This window comes from Heterodontus francisci, chromosome 6 (genome assembly GCF_036365525.1).
Source record: "Heterodontus francisci isolate sHetFra1 chromosome 6, sHetFra1.hap1, whole genome shotgun sequence".
Taxonomy (NCBI): Eukaryota; Metazoa; Chordata; class Chondrichthyes; order Heterodontiformes; family Heterodontidae; genus Heterodontus; species Heterodontus francisci.
Genome location: NC_090376.1, coordinates 90,190,623 through 90,209,655, shown reverse-complemented (window position 1 = coordinate 90,209,655; position 19,033 = coordinate 90,190,623). Strand labels below are relative to the sequence as shown.

The window sequence follows — 19,033 nt, the reverse complement described above, 5'->3', positions numbered from 1 at the left end:
TCCTATAAAACAGCATCCTTACCACTCAAGTCCAGATAAACGGGCCCAAGTAAAATCAGAAATCCAATACATGCTGGAAAACAATTTAATTGAACCTAGTCAAAGCAGCTGGAGCTCACCAATAGTATTAGCGCCTAAACCTGATGGGTCAACCAGACTTTGCATAGACCACAGAAATGTTAATGCCGTAGCAAAGGCAGACTCCTACCCAATTCCTCGCTTGTAAGACTGTATTGACAGAGTGGACAGTGCTATGTTTCTTACAAAGATAGATTTGTTAAAGGGATACTGGCAAGTTTCTTTAACATCCCGAGCTAAAGAAATATCACCTTTTGTCGCACCAGACGGTCTTTATCAGTGCCGGGTGATGCCATTTGGGCTTAAAAAAAAAAGCCCCAGTGGTAGCCACTTGATTCATTAGTCTCGAAGGTTGCTGGGGCATTTTTTGCCAGTGTTCCCAACTGTGTAGTGTATCTTGATATGCTAATATATAGGAGCACTTGGAAGGAACACTTGAAACAGCTAGAAACCCTGTCTTAAAAAAAAAAATTACAAGCAGCTGATTTAGTGGTAAACCTGGCAAAAAGTGAATTCTCGAAAGCAAGAGTGACCTACCTCGGATATATAGTGAGGCAAGGACAAGTGTTGCAAGAACAGCAAAAGTACAAGTCTTGGTGGAGTTCCCTATCCCTAACACTAAGTGTGAAATCATGAGGTCTTTGGGGATGTGTGACTTCTACTGAAAGTTTGTACCCAATTTCAGTACTCCACTACTAGACTTGCTACAGAAAAATAAAAACCAAGGTAGTAAAACCAGGGGAGTGCCAGACATCTTTTGAAAAGCGGAAGGCCATTTTGACAAATGAACAGTGTTTGCTGCTTCAAATTTTGCTAGGTACCAATTGATGCTAGTGACCTGGGGGTCAGTGCAGTGCTGTTACAAGATGATGAATTGGCCATAAAAAAAAAAAATGGTGGGATACTTTTTTTAAAAAGACTGAATCGTCACCAAAAAAAATTCTACCGTGGAAAAAGAAATGTTAGGTCTGTTATTGGCTCTTAAACATTTTGAAGTGTATGTCCACCTTGATGACAGAGGAACACTGATGTATACTGACCGTAATCCATTAATCTTTGTGGAAAGATTTAAAACCCAGAATGCCAGAATATTCCAATGGAGTTTACTGTTAGAGCCTTATCACTTAAAAGTTGTCCATATTTTGTGAAAAATAATGTTATTGCAGATGCTTTGTCACAAATATAACTTTATTGAGTTATATGAGTAAAGATGGTAGAAAGCAAAATTGTGTTAAGTACAAATAGAGTGAATGGGGGGGGGGGGCGCATGAGCGTGAGAATGTGTTTAAAAGGTTTTCATCTGTTTTTATTACATTGTAATGAAACGCATTCAAAAATGGCATTTCATTTCACCAAGGGTGGAGGTGTTATGTGGATTTCCCTTTTTTTGTTTTAAAATTTGGATTCCATATTTTTAAAGACTGAAAAAGATTTCAGTTACATTGATTCTTCTGGAATTTTGGAGAACTTGCTGAACTTTGTGGTTTTGGACTGAGTGAAATATACATACCGCAAGGCACCTGTTTCCAAACAACTCAGCAGGGGAATGACAGGCCAAGATTTATGATTGTCATGTGACTTGCTTGTTGAAGTTTAGTTTCACATTAGGATTGTGAAAAAGTCAGTTGCTGTGTCTGTTTGGAGAGGAGAAATTCTGCATCTCTTGAGAAGAAGCCCAGTTTCAAATGTGGCAGATTCCTATTGCCTCCTGTCTCTGAACAATCCCTGCATCAAGCTGTACTGTTGCTTCTTGTGTTTTATTCTGAATGGTTGCAGAAATCTTGCATCTTTTTTTTAAAAAAGGACTTTGCAACAATGTGTAAGCCCTAAGAAGATCCTTGTTGCTGATACCTGATGAAAGACTCATGTGAGGCCTTCTGTAGTTGAATTTTTCTGCCTACCCAAACAGACTGTTTATCAGTCTCACCCGGAAAGACTCCGAGTGGCATCCAACTGTTCAACTTTGGGACATCTCACCAAACCAAAGGACTTCCTTCTATTATCTTCAGTAAAAGTTTTTGTTTCATTCCTTTGAAACAGCTGTAAACCAAAATCCTTTTTTTTCTGGTTAACTGGTTTTTGGATGTATGTGTGTGTGCATGAGGGCTAGGGAAAATAAAGACCTTAAATATCTCAATTTGTATATCGATTTACTTCATTATTGGTTAAGACTTATTTTTATAATAAACCATTCATTTTGTTGTTGATTAAAGAAACCTGGTTGGTGTGTGTTATTCTGAGGTCAAATAGAGTAATTAATTGGCTGTTTCGTGGTGGCAAAGTTTATTGAAATGCTGTGACCTGTGAAGAAGTGAGACTGATTTAACAGTGCACTCCTCCCGCCTTGGTCATAATAGTATGCATTTCCTTCTCAATCAACATTACCTTGATCAAGTATTTATATCTGATTTTTTTTTTTAAAGTTGAGTGGATCACATTTTGTTTTAAAGTGGATTGATAACTCATGTCGGGTTCCATCTATGGTGATACTATTATAACAGTTAAATATGATTCTTGTTATGATTGGTTATTGTATGGTATTAGGGTGCAACAGCTACTACCTACTGAGAGTTTATCCAACATGCCAGTCTTATATTTTACACAGCGTTGCCACCTCTTTCCTTTCCCACTTCTGACAGGTCATTGATCCCACAACTTGTTGTCAGCTGTGAGTGGTACAGTTGCCCATCCACTAGCATGCTTGCTTGTGTACCTGCTTGGCAGTTCTTCTGGCTATTCAGCCACCAATTCTATCCCTCTTCCTTTTGTGTTTGCATCCCTTCAACTAAACAGCTTCTGCACCCTGTGCAGTAAATAAGCCTTTATAATAGTAACTCCCCTGTACCCCACAATGCACCCCCTGCCCACACACCACCACCACTCATCTGCATTTTGGTCTCTGCTACCCTTTATACCAAGTATTACTTTAATCCAGTCAACCTGTGACTACCCCCACTCCACTGAGCAGTGAATTCCACCCATAACCTTGGCCTCCCCCTCCCCAGTTTCTCCAAGCATCGCACACCTGATGAGGTTGTAGAAAACTAAACTTCCTCCTCTCTTTCTCCCATCAGTCCTCATGTTCACACTGTTGTCTAACCCTGCTTTACCTGACTATTACATATGTCTTCATTCTCTGTGTGCAACACTTCAGGCTATCAGTTAGTAATATTTAAAAAGAAAAATCTTGTGGCTCTGCATGCTTGTCAATATTAGTTTTCTTTAAAAAAAAAACCCATCCGAGCTGAAATTATTTTATTTAGCGCAACTGCAATCATTTGCATTTATATGGCGTCGTTAACATAGTTAAACATCCGAAGGCTCTTCACAAGAACATTATCAAACAAAATTTGGTGCCGGGCCACATAGGCAATATTAGGATAGATGACCAAAACTTAGTCAAAATGGTGTGTTTTAAGGAGCATCTTGAGAGAGTTGGAGAGGCTTGGGGTAGAAATTCAAGTTTGGGGCCTAGGCACCCACCAATCATGGGTGACTAAAATTGGAGGACCGCAGAGATCTTGGAGGGTGGCAAGGTTGGAGGAAGTTGGTGATGAGGGGTGAGGCCATAGAGGGATTTCAAATCAAGGCTGCGAATTATAAAGTTTTTGGACCAGCAACCAATGGAGGTCATCGAGCATCCAGATAATAAGTGAATGGGACTTAACACAGGTTAGGATGTGAGCAACAGAGTTTTGGATGAGCTTGGGTTTATTGACAGTGGAAGCTGGGAGACTGAATCAAGAGCATTAGAATGCCTAAGTCCAGAAGTAACAGGGATGGATGAGGGTTTCAGCAGCAGATGAGCTGAGGCAGAGATGGACAATGTTAGAGATGGAAGTAGGCAGCTTTGGGCAAGAAATGGGTACGTAGTTGTAAGCTCGTCTTTGTGTCAAATAGGATGCCAAATTGCGAGCAGTCTGGTTCAGCACCTCGGTTGCTAGAAAGAGAGATGTAGTCAGTGGCTAGAGAATGGAGGCCATGGCTGGGACAGAAGATAACGGCTTTAGTTGGAGGAAATTTCTGCTTATTCAGTATTGCATGTCTGACAAGAAGCGTGAAAAATCAGAAGTGGTGGAGTTGAGAGAGGTGGTCGTGAGGTAGAATTGAGTGTTGTCAGCGTATGTGTAGAATCTCATGTGTTTTTTGATAGTATGTAGTTGAGAAATAGGAGGGGGCCAAGGATAGATCCAGACTGGGTTTGAACCTGGATCATCCAAATCTTCCATTCAGTTACAGACCAGGTAATCCATTCTCTCACTGAGCCACCTATTGAATTTTAAAGATTTAGCGTTTTTCAGTTTCAGTAGCAATTGTGTATTTTGTATTGGATGTGTTTTTTTGACTGATTCTGTCTGTATATTGTCCAAAACCTGTGATTTATGGATAAAATAATAATGTTTCAACAAATTGAACAATTTTATCTATATGCCATTATTACTATTTTGTGCTCATAAACTTTAGTGACCATCTTTAGCAATGAGGCCCGCAAGTGTTAAGTGTTAATTTGACCAATTTTATGAAAGAAAGTAGGTGCATTGCAGAAACTGTTCACTTGCATAAAATTTGAGTGGCTAAAAAAAAATTGTGCTAATATTATTTTGTTTTCATTTTTAGAAATTGCTTAAAACTGGGGAGAACAGCTGGTCCTTAGCTGAGTTGGTACATGCCATGGTTCTTTTGGCACATTATCATGCATTAGCAAGCTTCGTCTTTGGAAGTGGCATTAATCCAGAGATTGACCAAGATAGAACACCAGCAAAGAGCACCCTCTGTCTGTGCAGTGTCAACAATGAGAGCAACGTAGAAGATGACCTATTTATGTGCAGCAGTCCTGGGGTTAGTGTAGGCAAACAAGGATTCTTCATTTTATTCAACAATGTAGTGTTTAAATAGAATTATGAAATTATATTCATTACTTTGATTTTTAATTTTTTTATCCTTGAAGTAATGAGTCCTTTTTAATGAGAGGATTACTTCACTGCATGAAGAAATATTAATTTGACCTTGTACTTCAAACAGCTGCTTTAGAGTTTCCAGAGTGTACAATTCCTGAGTTGGATACATTTTTAAAAAATTCTGCCACTGGGGAAATCTAATTTGCAAAACCACCTGCACAATAAATTTGAGTGTTCAGTTTCTTGGCCCAGAAACTATTGGGTCCCTGCAAATGCATTTTCTTTGCCTCATTCCTACTTCTGCCTCTGTCCTTCTGACCATTTAAGTTTCATTCTCACTGAAGATTTTATCATAGATCTCATTATATTTCTACTTTTATGATTTGAGTCTCTGCATCAAGTCTTCACTTGGCTAGAAAGAATAATATAAAATGATGTCGGAAGATGAAAAATTAAGCCTCAAAATTCTAGATAAAAAGACTGGAAAAAGTTTGATATTTTATGATCTAAACCAAAGGGTGAGAGAGAATTTGTATAAGGCAATAGTTCAGCCATAATTAAAAGTGCGATGTGAAGATTTGGATACCCATTATAGACAGGACATAATGGAAAGATTCATCATGCTGATGTTAGGGATTTAAAAAAAAGATTGAAGAGACACTTGAAATATTGGTACTGTTTCTATTGCAGCAGTGGAAGCTAAGATGAGTTTTATTAGGATTTTAAAATCATGAAGACTTTTCAAGTGTGAATATGAACTCTCTTTTCTCAGGTTGGGGAGTCAGTGACAAGTCATCAATTTAAAATTGAGGAAGATTAGGGGAAATTTTTTCACAGTGTTGCAGGATAGAATGCTTTCTTACAAATAATTATCTGAGGCAGAGGTCATTAACCATCCTTGCATTTAAATAAATTTCATGTTTTAAAAAGTTATTTTGTTTTCCTCTGTTCAACCAAAGTATGTTTCAAAAAAGAGGCTCAAAAACACAATTCCAAGTGCTTGAGGAGAACATCCATGGAAATGTGGAACTAAAATCTTGAACTTTGGTACTGGCAAACTTGCTGGCTGATCAGGATTTTATTTTTCTTCATGTAATATTTGGATTCTGATTTATTTTCCCCAACTTGTTGGGACTAACTTCCAATGCAAAGAAATCGTCTTCATAAATTGCTCACCAAATCTTCCTTTGGTTTTAGGAGGGGCAAGCTGTAACAGGCCAGTGATCCATTGAAAAGTTTAGTTCTTTAGATTAAGTATTAAGAATTAATTTCACTGACTTTTAACATATTGGGCTAAACTGCAAAAAAACAGGTTTTCCTTAGATAATCTTCAGCAAAAAACAACTGCTGTTTTAGATCCATGTGATTATTCAGCTCCAGTAAAGTACTTCTAGAAGCTGTTGTAAACAGTGGGCTGTAATAAGGCTGTCTACTTTTAAAAATTATATAATTATTATTGTATTGCCAAAGGAAAGTAGAATTGTTGGTAATGTAACCAGGAGACATAGTACTAGTGAAGAGTCAACACTCTTGTTTTATGAAATAGTGAGGAAAACTCTTCAGAAGGAAAGTGAGTTGAGTGTATATTAACCTTGGATTTCAGTGAGTGGGCCAAGGATTACTTGTCTAGATATTTTCCTGATAACCAAGCTTGCATGGACATTAAATACCTCTCATGAAATTGAGAAAGGCAAGCTTTTAATGAGAAAATTTCTACCAATCAGTCTGTACAATGTTTACAACAATTGGTTAATGTCAAACTCTACTGAATCCTGGTGGCCCCATGAATTTTCCTGAGGTTGATGATTAGTCTGACTTATTAGTTCTGTTTGTCCAGTCTCTCATTTTGCTTCTTTGGTGTCTTGTACACTTTGTGTCTGCTACTTTGTCTAATTACAAGTCAAGGATGTAAATGTAACATTTTCCAGGCTCCATATATTTAATCATTTAGAGTGTTCTGGCTCCTACCCATCTTTTCCAAGTGTGGAAATCTCTTCTTCGTTGACCTCCCCATTCAAATGTGTGCACTCTTATTCCAAGGGAACTTCGCCCTTTTTGGATGGCATGATTCAATTTCTATTCTAGAGCCTTTTTCTGGAGTTGGGTGGTCACTGGTCTGCTGCATTGAATATTATGTTTTGCATCCTTGACTGGTAGAAATGAAAGAACAATCTTCTTGAAAGTAGATATCCTACATTATGATTAGGTTTTCAGGGCTGGGAGGTCATTTTTGCAGGTGCAATAGCCTACAGGCAGAAAAGTCTTTGGATCTTAGACTAGCACTGCATGCTTTTTTTCTAATTTCACCCATAACGTAAAAGGCAGGTATACTAATAAGAATCCGATATGATGACCTGCGAAGCACGACATCAAGGAAAGGAAACTGACACTTTTTCCTGGATAGAAATTTTACATTGACCCTTTGAGTCTTGGGTGTTTTTTCAGTATAATTTCAAAAGACATCTCTTTTACCAAGCCAACACTTTCCATCAGGACAATATTTTTGAAGATTATTTCTGAAGATTATTCCCTTACATTTGTGTATTGTTCATAGGAATTTAATTCTTCAATTTATAAATTAAGTAAATTTTTTTAAGTGCTTAAATTTCTAATCTTGGCCAGAATTCTGTTGCCCTGTTATCGAGAATAGCTGTAAAAATATGTATTTATGGTTTTGTAGGCTTCAGACTCGGTTAGTGAGTTGGAAGCTCTTATGGAAAGAATGAAGAGACTTCAGGAGGAGAACGAAGAGGAAGAAGCATCACAAGAAGAGATGGCAACACGTTTTGAAAAAGAGAAAAAAGAGAGCCTTTTGGTAGCCACTGGAGGTAATTCAGCCTTTAGAATCATAGAATGGTTACAGCACAGAAGGAGGCCTTTCGATCCATCATATCCATGCCAGCTCTCTGCAAGGCAACTCGCCTAGTCCCACTTCCCTGCCTTTTCCTATCCAATTCTCTTTTGAAGGCCTCAGTGGAATCTGGCTTCACCACACGCTCAGGCAATGCATTCCAAATCCCAAACACTCGCTGCACAAAAACAGTTTTTCCTCATGTCATCGTTGCCTTTTTTTCAAATCATCTTAAATTGGTGTCCTCTGGTTCTCAATCCTTCTGTCAATGGGAACAGTTTCTCCCAATCTACTCTCTCCAGATCCCTCATGATTTTGAAGTCCTCTATCAAATCTCCTCTTAATCTTCCCTTTTCCAAGAGGAATAGCCTCAGCTTCTCCAACCTATCCACAAAACTGAAGTTCCTCATCCCTGGAATTGTTCTCATGAATCTTTCTGCACTTTCTCTAATGCCTTTACATTCCTCCTGAAGTGTGGTCTCCAGAATTTGACACAATACTCGAATTGAGGCCAAACCAGTGTTTTTATACAGGTTTATCATTACTTCCTTGCTTTTGTACTCTATGCCCCCCCCCCCCCCAACACATTTACAAAGCCCAGGATCCCGTATGCCTTATTAACCTCTTTCTTAACCTGCCCTACTGTCATCAATAATTTGTGCACATATACTCCCAGGTTCCTCTGCTCCTGTACTCACTTTATAATTGTACACTTTATATTGCCTCTCCTCATTCTTTCTACCAAAATGAATCACTTCACGCTTCTCTGCATTAAATTTCATCCGTCCATTCCACCAGCCTCTCTATGTCCCCTTGAAGTTAATCCCTATCCTCCTCACCGTTCATAATTCTTTCAAGTTTTTTCATCTGCAGATTTTGAAATTGTATCCTGTATATCCAGATCATTAATATATATCAAGAAAAGCAGGGGTCCCAACACCGAACCCTGGAGATCCTTCTCCTCCTGTCTGAAAAACAACCATTCATCAGGACTCCGTGAATTTCGTATCCATGCTGCCACTGTCCCTTTTATTCCTCTAACCTTGCCTACAAGCCTGTTACAAAGCACTTTATCAAATGCCTTTTGGAAGTCCACGTACACCATATCAACAGCATTGCCCTCATCAACCCTCTCTCTTACCTCATTAAAAAAAAACTCAAGCAAGTTAGTTGAACACAATTTGCCCTTAACAAATCTGTGCTGGCTTTCCTTCATTAATCCACTTTGGCCAAATGACTTGGATTTTGTCCAAAATTATCATTTCTAAAAGCTTTCTTACCACTGATGGTTAAATTGACTGACTTGTGGTTGCTGGGCTTATCCTTTAGACACTTTTTTGAACAAGGGTGTAACATTTGCAATTCTGCACTTTTCTGGCACCATCCCTGTATCTAAGGAGCATTAGAAGATTATGGCCAGTGTCTCTGCAATTTCCACTCTCTCTTCCCTCAGTGTCCTTGGATGCATCTTATCCAGTCCTGGTGACTTATCAACTTTACGTACAGCCAACCTCTCCAATATCTCTTATTCAATTTTTAGCCCATCCAGTGTCTCAATTACTTTCTCACTATGACTTGGGCAGCATCTACCTTAGTAAAGACGGATGCAAAGTATTCATTTAGTACCTCAACCATGCCTCCTGTCTCCATGCAAAAATCCCCTTTTTGGTCCCTAAATGGCGCCACTCCTCCTTTTAACACCCTTTTACTATTTATATGCCTATAGAAGACTTTTGGATTCCCTTTTATCTTTTCTGCCAGACTCTTATGTTTTCTTTTTGCTTCTCTTATTTATTTTTCACTTCCATCTCATGTTTCATAATTTTAAGAGAAGTTTGCAATTTTGTCTCACAATGAGCTTGCCCTACTGATAAAGTTTGTGTTTTCAGAGTATGCATAAGACAAATTATTCCATAGACCTGTCATACATGTTCTCACCTTGCACCTGCCACCAATCAATCTGACTTTGATCCCCAAGAATAGTTTACATCCAGCTACTGAGTCAACTGCTTGTCATTAAGTGATAGGAATCTATTGATTTAAATGTCTTAATGGAGAGTTAAAATTTTATATGCACTTTTGTGGAGGACTGTATTTGCCATATTGAAGTTGTGTAGATTGTTAATTGCTAAATGCTTTGTGCAGAGAAGCATTGGCCTGAGCACCTTAAGATAATGATGAGTTTGGAAAACATGTACAGTATGCTTTTGCAATTTTGTTTGAAATTTTAAAGGTTTCTTTTTAAAATTACAAATTGTACACTTTGCAGACCAGATTCTTCATACCATTGAGATTTTAGAGGTGTGACTCTATCTTGAGATTGTGTAATTAGAGTTATGCTGTACAGAGGGAGGCCATACAGCCCATCGTGCCTGTGTTAGCTCTTTGAAAGAGCCATCAACTTAGTCGCACTCCCCTGCTCTTGCCCTATAGCCTGCAATTTTTTGCTTTTTGAAGTAGTTATCCAATTCTCTTTTGATAGTTGTTATTGAATCTGCTTCTATCACCATTTCAGGAAGTGCAGTCCAGACCATAACAAATTGCAAAAACAAAAAAATGCTCTTCCTGACTTTTTTTGCCAAATATTGTAAATTTGTCTCCCCTGACTACTGACCCTCCTGCCAGTGGATAACAGTCTATCAAAACTGTACATAATAACTATGCAGATAAAACAACAGGGGCCCTTAACAGATAAAATGGTTGTAATCATTTAACGATGGAAACAAAATGATGACTCCTAATGTCTCCAAACAATGCAGTCAGCAGTGAAGTAATTCTTTACTTGAGACAATCCAGCTTCTTGTCAGCATGCTGGGAGTCAACAAGTTTCAAATTCAGCTGTTTTGCATATTTACTTTGTAGCACTGCTTAGTTACAGCAGTCATAAGACATTATTTCAGATTGATTTGTGGATGTGGCATTCTCCGTATTGACTTTCTTCTGGTCAGGTGAGGAGGGGTCAAGGGACTTCCCTCTTTTCCTTCTCTTTGTTGGACCACAAAAGGTTTAATTCTTAAAGTGGATGTACTGGCAAATTCAGTAGGTGTTTGATTACTTACTTGCTATGATCATAACATGAACCAATCTATCGGAAAGGTTTTCTTGAGTTAACAAAGAAAGAGGTTAACTTAATTGTATCTAAACTGAACCAATTAAAATAACAAACTATGCCAACTCTCTCACACTCACTCACTCACTCACTCACTCACTCACACTCACTCACTCACTCACTCACTCTCTCTCTCTCTCTCTCTCTCTCTCACTCTCTCACTCTCTCACTCTCTCACTCTCTCTCACACACACACACACTTTCTAGAGGTTTACACACACACAAATAGATTACTTGTGGGGAAATGTAGATTGGTTGAGGTAGAGTCCAGAAAAAGGGGTATACAGTCTGTGGTGTTCAGTGATTTGGCTGGCTTCTAGCTGAATTCAGTGGTCCTGAGGTTTTTAGTTTGACGAAGATGACTGGTTAGGTTGGTCTCTTGGAGACAGCGATGCAGATGATTTCCTCCAATGGGGTTTCTTATTGTGATCGGCGTGTACAAAGGTGATCCGTCAACAGGCAAAGTTCGAAGCTTGTAAGCTGAAATAGAGAGAGAGAGAGAACCCCCACTTGGTTTGCACGTGTCAGAGTCCAGAAGCTTCTCCTTGCTGCTGTAGAGAAAACACAAGTTAAAACCACAGATGGGGAGGGGTTTGTCGCATGACATTCATCCAATGATTCAAACGTGGTAGCAGTGTTTCTTGCTAAAATTCTTGGTTTTTGCTGGGAAATTAGCAGATATTTCATCCCCCTCCTCACAGGCTTTGCAATGAAAGATACAGTGGTGCAAATTAGTTGGCCATCTTAAGCTCCCTTCAGGTGTTCTCAAATTTCTTCAAAAAATATAAATTCAAATCTCCAGTCAGTGGATTAAAGAAAATTTATCATTCAAGAAAGCAAGTTTGTATTACACCTCCCCACCGCATAAAATGAAATGTGACAACAGGAGCATTTCATTGAGGTTGTGAATTAAAAGGAAACTACGCGCACACTCATCAGTCTCATTGTCATAGCCATACTCTGGTTTAATTTTTTTATGTGGGATTGGGCACTAGCACAACTGGAGAACTTAAACTGCTCAGACTGGGCTCAATCAGCTTGTGCTCCAGCATATACTGAATTTCCTGCAAAACCTAGGTCAGCTTTCTAGGACCTAGGCGATAGGATTTTGTTTTATGGGAGACTTCACTCATGCATCCACATCGTGTAGGGTTCGGGTTGTGCACCCTGGTTTGTCCCTGCAGATCCCTTTTAAAAGCTGTGAGCAGCCTTGTTAGGCCTCCTCTCTGTTCTGCATTTAAATAGGAGAGTACAGTCTCTAATTTCCCCAACATTTCAGCGTATGCTAACTGGATGGTAGGGGGTTCAATTTGGAATCCTCCTGACCTCCCTCTAACTCGTCCTTGCTGTCCCTTTTGCCCTTCTCTTTCCGACTGCCTGATAGACTTGTGCTTGTTTGTCCCCTTCCCAGCTGTGATACCATTATAACCTATTGATGTGGCACTGACTTTGCCTTTTGCTACAGTCTGGGGTGTCAATTATATAATTCGCTTGGCTAATTCTCTTTATTACTCTGTACGGGCCACTGAACCAAGCTTTCAGTGGTTCTCCCTGTATTGGTAATAGAACTAACACATGGTCTCCAGGCTGAATTATACTGGCCTGGGCATGTTTATCCGCCTGCCTTTTCATAGTTGTCTGGGAGGTTTTTAGGTTTTCCTGAGCCACCCCACAGGCTCTCGTGAGCCCATTCTCAGAACATGGAGATGAAGTCTAACCGGGAAAATTCATCTCCGTGTCCCAAAAACCTCCCCTTGATTTAGTTTTAGAGGATCTCTCTACCTCATGTCCATAATCTAAAGGGGCTAAAGCTTGTGGACTCATTAGGTGAGTCTCTGGTAGCAAACAGAAGAAATCCCAGCCCTTTGTCCCAGTCATGGGGGTTCTAGTAGCAGGATGCCCTGATGGTCTTTAGGGTCTGTTGGTACTGCACCAAAGTCCCTTGTGACTGTGGGTGGTAGGCTGAGGACTTTAGCTGAGTTAGGCCTGATTACCCATGACCTTTTGAAAAATACTGCACATAAAATATGTGCCCTGATCCGACTGCATCTCAGCAGGCAGCCCATATCAGGTGAAGAGTTGGGTTAGCCCCTCCATCCCTACCTTGGCAGAGATAGTTCTTGGAGGGATTGCCTCTGGAAATCAAGTAACCACATCCATAATGGTGAGAAGATACTGGTAGCCCCCTTTTTTCGGTAGGGGCCCCATACAATCTACCAGTACTCTGCTGAATGGTTCCCCAAAAGCTGGTATGGGAATTAGGGGTGCAGGATTTATTGCAGATTGAGACTTCCCCTCCCCACCCCACCCCACCGCCCCCGAAATTGGCATGTGTGGCAAGTCTTACAGAACTCCACCGCATCTTTGTGGAGTTGTAGCCAGTGAAAATGCTGCCTGATGCTGACTTGGGTTTTTCTGATACTGATATGTCCAGCCATTGGAATCTCTTGGGCTGTTCTCAGTATTTCCTTAAGGTACCTCGCGGCACCATTACCTGGTGAACCACTCTTCGTCTGCAGGTCTGTAAGGAGGTCTCCACTCCCTCATCAGCACCTCATCCTTTAAATAGTGGCACTCTGGAACTCCCTCTGCTTCAGCTTCAGTTTGGGCAGTCTGTGCTAACTTTTTTTTTAACCCTAATTTAGCTTGCTGAGCCTCAACCAAGGAATATCGGTTTAACCCATCCTCTGGGCCCCCTTAACGCCCCAAAGAAGGTTTCAGTTAACCAGACAGTAGAGTCATCGGTCTGCAGTGCCAGTTCAGCCTCCTCTGACAGAGCTTGTTCGGCCATGGATCAGGTCACCACACAGTCAGGAAAAATGCCAGGGACCTTTTTCCTGTAACTGCTCTGTGCCCCTGACCTCTTTCGGTCTCTGTAAAGGGGAAGCTGCCACCTTCGCCCCCGCCAGATCATTACCCAGGAGCAGGTCGATCCTGTCCACAAGTAAACTAGGGACAATCCCCATGATTACCAGTCCTGAAACAAGGTTGCACTTCAGCTGCACCTGGTGTAAAGGTATGGGCATATACTTTCCTCTGATACTGTTTACTAGCACTCTAGCATTCAATGCACACTCTGGGGGAATTGTCGTGTCTTATCCCAGCACGAGGGATTGGGTGGCCCCTGTGTACCTAAGTATGACAAGGGCTTACTCCCCTCACTCGAGGGGTATGGAGCCATTTTTCCTCTGGACACACAATCCTGGTAACGCTCTGGGATTTTAAGTTTTCCCACACTCTCAGCAGTAGGTTTACTGGGTTTTACTGCCACAGTTAAAGCCACAGCATTGTCTGTTGTGCTTTACATCAGGGCCCCTTTTCCACTGGTCTGGTGTACCCTGACCAAATCTATGGGTTTCCCCATAACTTCCAGCAGTCAGCTCGAAGGTGACCTGCCTTGTTAGAATGAAAAAATACAGGCTTCTGGGCATCACTCCTGTTCTCAGCACCTTCCTTTTTGGCTTGAGAAGGCCCCCCTGTGTTTCCAGCTCTCTCTTTTCGCCCATGGCTGTTCATCCTCCCACCTTCTATCCATTTTGTGTTTTTTAAAGTGACGAGGGAAGGGTTTCCCTTGGGGCAAGGGCTTGTGAATAAGTGGATAATTATGAGCCAGGATTTCTGCCTGCCTGGCTCTTGGAACCTTTTGTTCCTCCACATGGTTTCTTACAGAAAGAGGAAGCGAGTTTTTGAACTCATTGAGGGGGATCATCTCTCAGGTTTTCATAGGTGGACTCTATCTTAAGTGCCCGTATCCATTGGTAAAAAGCAAGCTGCTTAGCTCTTTCAAACTCGAGGTAAGTTTGTTCAGACTGCTTTTAGAGGATTCAGAATTTTTGGTGGTACGCCTCCGGTACTCGCTCATATGCACCCAGGATAGCATTTTTAGTCATTTCCGAGTCTGATGAACTCTGAACTCTCATCAGGCAACAGTGCATAAACCTCGCTCTCCCAGTCTCTCGCGCGCGCTAGCGCTCTCCCGGTCTCTCGCGCGCGCTAGCGCTCTCCCGGTCTCTCGCGCGCGCTCGCGCTCTCCCGGTCTCTCGCGCGCGCTCGCGCTCTCCCGGTCTCTCGCGCGCTCTCCCGGTCTCTCGCGCGCTCTCCCGGTCTCTCGCGCGCTCTCCCGGTCTCTCGCGCGCTCTCCCGGTCTCTCGCGCGCTCTCCCGGTCTCTCGCGCGCTCTCGCTCGCGCTCTCCCGGTCTCTCGCGCGCTCTCGCTCGCGCTCTCCCGGTCTCTCGCGCGCTCTCGCTCGCGCTCTCCCGGTCTCTCGCGCGCTCTCGCTCGCGCTCTCCCGGTCTCTCGCGCGCTCTCGCTCGCGCTCTCCCGGTCTCTCGCGCGCTCTCGCTCGCGCTCTCCCGGTCTCTCGCGCGCTCTCGCTCGCGCTCTCCCGGTCTCTCGCGCGCTCTCGCTCGCGCTCTCCCGGTCTCTCGCGCGCTCTCGCTCGCGCTCTCCCGGTCTCTCGCGCGCTCTCGCTCGCGCTCTCCCGGTCTCTCGCGCTCTCTCGCTCGCGCTCTCCCGGTCTCTCGCTCGCGCTCTCGCTCGGTCTCTCGCTCGCGCTCTCGCTCGGTCTCTCGCGCGCGCTCTCGCTCGGTCTCTCGCGCGCGCTCTCGCTCGCGCTCTCCCGGGCTCTCGCTCGCGCTCGCGCTCTCGCTCTCGCTTGCGCTCTCGCTCGCGCTCTCCCGGTCTCTCGCGCGCTCTCACTCTCGCTCTCGCTCTCGCCCTCCCCCTCTCCCTCTCGCCCTCCCCCTCTCCCTCTCTCCCCCGCGCTCTCCCTCTCTCGCTCGCGCTCTCGCCCTCTCTCGCTCGCGCTCTCGCCCTCTCTCGCTCGCGCTCTCGCCCTCTCTCGCTCGCGCTCTCGCCCTCTCTCGCTCGCGCTCTCGCCCTCTCTCGCTCGCGCTCTCGCCCTCTCTCGCTCGCGCTCTCGCCCTCTCTCGCTCGCGCTCTCGCCCTCTCTCGCTCGCGCTCTCTCCCTCTCTCGCTCGCGCTCTCTCGCTCGCGCTCTCTCCCTCTCTCGCTCGCGCTCTCTCCCTCTCTCGCTCGCGCTCTCTCCCTCTCTCGCTCGCGCTCTCTCCCTCTCTCGCTCGCGCTCTCTCGCTCGCGCTCTCTTCCTCTCTCGCTCGCGCTCTCTCCCTCTCTCGCTCGCGCTCTCTCCCTCTCTCGCTCGCGCTCTCTCCCTCTCTCGCTCGCGCTCTCTCCCTCTCTCGCTCGCGCTCTCTCCCTCTCTCGCTCGCGCTCTCTCCCTCTCTCGCTCGCGCTCTCTCCCTCTCTCGCTCGCGCTCTCTCCCTCTCTCGCTCGCGCTCTCTCCCTCTCTCGCTCGCGCTCTCTCCCTCTCTCGCTCGCGCTCTCTCCCTCTCTCGCTCGCGCTCTCTCCCTCTCTCGCTCGCGCTCTCTCCCTCTCTCGCTCGCCCTCTCTCGCTCGCCCTCTCTCGCTCGCGCTCTCTCCCTCTCTCGCTCGCCCTCTCTCGCTCGCCCTCTCTCGCTCGCGCTCTCTCCCTCTCTCGCTCGCGCTCTCTCCCTCTCTCGCTCGCGCTCTCTCCCTCTCTCGCTCGCGCTCTCTCCCTCTCTCGCTCGCGCTCTCTCCCTCTCTCGCTCGCGCTCTCTCCCTCTCTCGCTCGCGCTCTCTCCCTCTCTCGCTCGCGCTCTCTCCCTCTCTCGCTCGCGCTCTCTCCCTCTCTCGCTCGCGCTCTCTCCCTCTCTCGCTCGCGCTCTCTCCCTCTCTCGCTCGCGCTCTCTCCCTCTCTCGCTCGCGCTCTCTCCCTCTCTCGCTCGCGCTCTCTCCCTCTCTCGCTCGCGCTCTCTCCCTCTCTCGCTCGCGCTCTCTCCCTCTCTCGCTCGCGCTCTCTCCCTCTCTCGCTCGCGCTCTCTCCCTCTCTCGCTCGCGCTCGCTCCCTCTCTCGCTCGCGCTCGCTCCCTCTCTCGCTCGCGCTCGCTCCCTCTCTCGCTCGCGCTCGCTCCCTCTCTCGCTCGCGCTCGCTCCCTCTCTCGCTCGCGCTCGCTCCCTCTCTCGCTCGCGCTCGCTCCCTCTCTCGCTCGCGCTCTCTCGCTCCCTCTCTCGCTCGCGCTCTCTCGCTCCCTCTCTCGCTCGCGCTCTCTCGCTCCCTCTCTCGCTCGCGCTCTCTCGCTCCCTCTCTCGCTCGCGCTCTCTCGCTCCCTCTCTCGCTCGCGCTCTCTCGCTCCCTCTCTCGCTCGCGCTCTCTCGCTCCCTCTCTCGCTCGCGCTCTCTCCCTCCCTCTCTCGCTCGCGCTCTCTCCCTCCCTCTCTCGCTCGCGCTCTCTCCCTCCCTCTCTCGCTCGCGCTCTCTCCCTCCCTCTCTCGCTCGCGCTCTCTCCCTCCCTCTCTCGCTCGCGCTCTCTCCCTCCCTCTCTCGCTCGCGCTCTCTCCCTCCCTCTCTCGCTCGCGCTCTCTCCCTCTCCCTCTCTCGCTCGCGCTCTCTCCCTCTCCCTCTCTCGCTCGCGCTCTCTCCCTCTCCCTCTCTCGCTCGCGCTCTCTCCCTCTCCCTCTCTCCCCCGCGCACTCGCTCTCTCTCTCTCTCCCTCGCGCTCTCCCCCTCCCCATCCCTTCCTCAGTCGTTCTCTCTGTCTCGCACTGCACAGGTACATTCCTCAACTCTTCCACAGATAGGGCTTTTAACCTGGCCCAAGTCACTTCACTGTATTCTCGGAAGGTACTGGCCTCGAATGTGGACATTCTAGTACTCTAGCACTGAAAACCACAAGAAAAACAGTATTGAAGTTTTTAAGTTTTTGCTCGGGATAAATTTGGTTTCCTGCTTCCAATTTCATGTTTGTCTTTGGGTTTGATCCCAGACATGAGCTCCCAAATTTCTGTTCTGGTCAAATGAGGAGGGCTTGAAGGGCTTCCCTCTTTTCGCTCTCCTTGTTAGACCACAACAGGTTTAATTCTTTCTTAAAGTGGATGTACTGGCTAGGTCAGTAGGGATTGATTTCTTACTTGCTATGATCATACCAAGAACCTATTGGACAGTTTTTCTTGAGTTTAACAAAGAAAGGGGTTAACTTTATTGAACCTAAACTGAACTAATTAAAATAATAAACCATGTGCTAACTTTCACTCATACACACCCACACACGTTAGAGTGAGGAAAGGTAGATTGGTTGAGTTAGAGTCCATTTACAAAAAAAGGAGGTATACAGTCTGTGGCATTTGTTGATTTGTCTGGCTTCTAGCTGAGCTTTTAGTTTGAAGAGGTAGATGACTGGTTCACTGGGTCTCTTCAAGACAGAGATGCAGATGATTTCCTGCAACAGGGTTTCTGATTGTAGCCGGAGTATGCAAAGGTGGTCAGTCAACAGGCAGAGTTCAAAGCTTGTAAGCGGAAATGGAGAGAGAGAGAGACCCCCACTTGGGTCTGCATGTGTCAGAGTTCAGAAGCTTCTCCTTGCTGCTGTAGAGAAAACACAAGCTTAAAACCCCAGGTGGGGAGGGGCTTGTTGCTTGACAGTCGCTCAGTGATTAAAACATGGTAGCAGTGTTTCTCTGCTAAAAAGAACAGGTAGTTCCTGCAAGGCACATTTGGATGGTGTATCAAGGTATAGTTGAAGTTTTAAATGTTTTAGTTTACATCAGTCTTCACTACTGAAGTTGATGCGGAGTTACCAGCGCTATTGCGAAGAGGTGCTGCCAAAATTGAATTGTAGAAGTGGAGGTGAAATAGTACTCACTAAAATTAGAACTGTTGAAGCAAATTAGCCCTCTAGTACTGTAGGTATTTACCTTGGGGTGTTAATGAAATGGAGGGCTACTGTATATAGATCATTGGTCCATTTGTTTAACATCTTGTTGAGGTCTGGAGTTTTTCCCTGTGGACTTGAGAGGGCCATGTTGAGCGCATAGAGATCTTTTGTATGTTCATCTTGAGGCAATAAATGTTACTAGGGAATCTCAGCTTGGTTTCTGAAAAAGGAGATCCTGTCTCACCAACTTGATTTGATTTTTTTTAAGCGATTACAAAGTTGGTGGATAATGTATATTGTTTATCTTGATTTTCAAATACTCTTTTTGAAAAGTGAGGGACAAAATAGAGCTAAGAAGCTTTGTGTCTTGTAAGATTGGTGAGCAAATTTTAGGTTGAATAGTGA

At 44.7% G+C, this 19,033-nt stretch overlaps 1 protein-coding gene across 7 annotated transcripts in view; it reads left to right on the top strand.

The window, feature by feature from the left end:
* Window positions 1-19,033, top strand: part of LOC137371434 (sestrin-3-like) — a 152,612-nt gene that overhangs the window by 108,572 nt on the left and 25,007 nt on the right. For all 7 annotated transcript variants that reach the window (XM_068034027.1, XM_068034028.1, XM_068034025.1 and 4 more), the window contains 2 exons: window positions 4,696-4,917; window positions 7,657-7,804. In XM_068034027.1, the coding sequence (XP_067890128.1) occupies window positions 4,696-4,917; window positions 7,657-7,804 (370 nt within the window). The remainder of the gene's footprint in view (window positions 1-4,695; window positions 4,918-7,656; window positions 7,805-19,033) is intronic.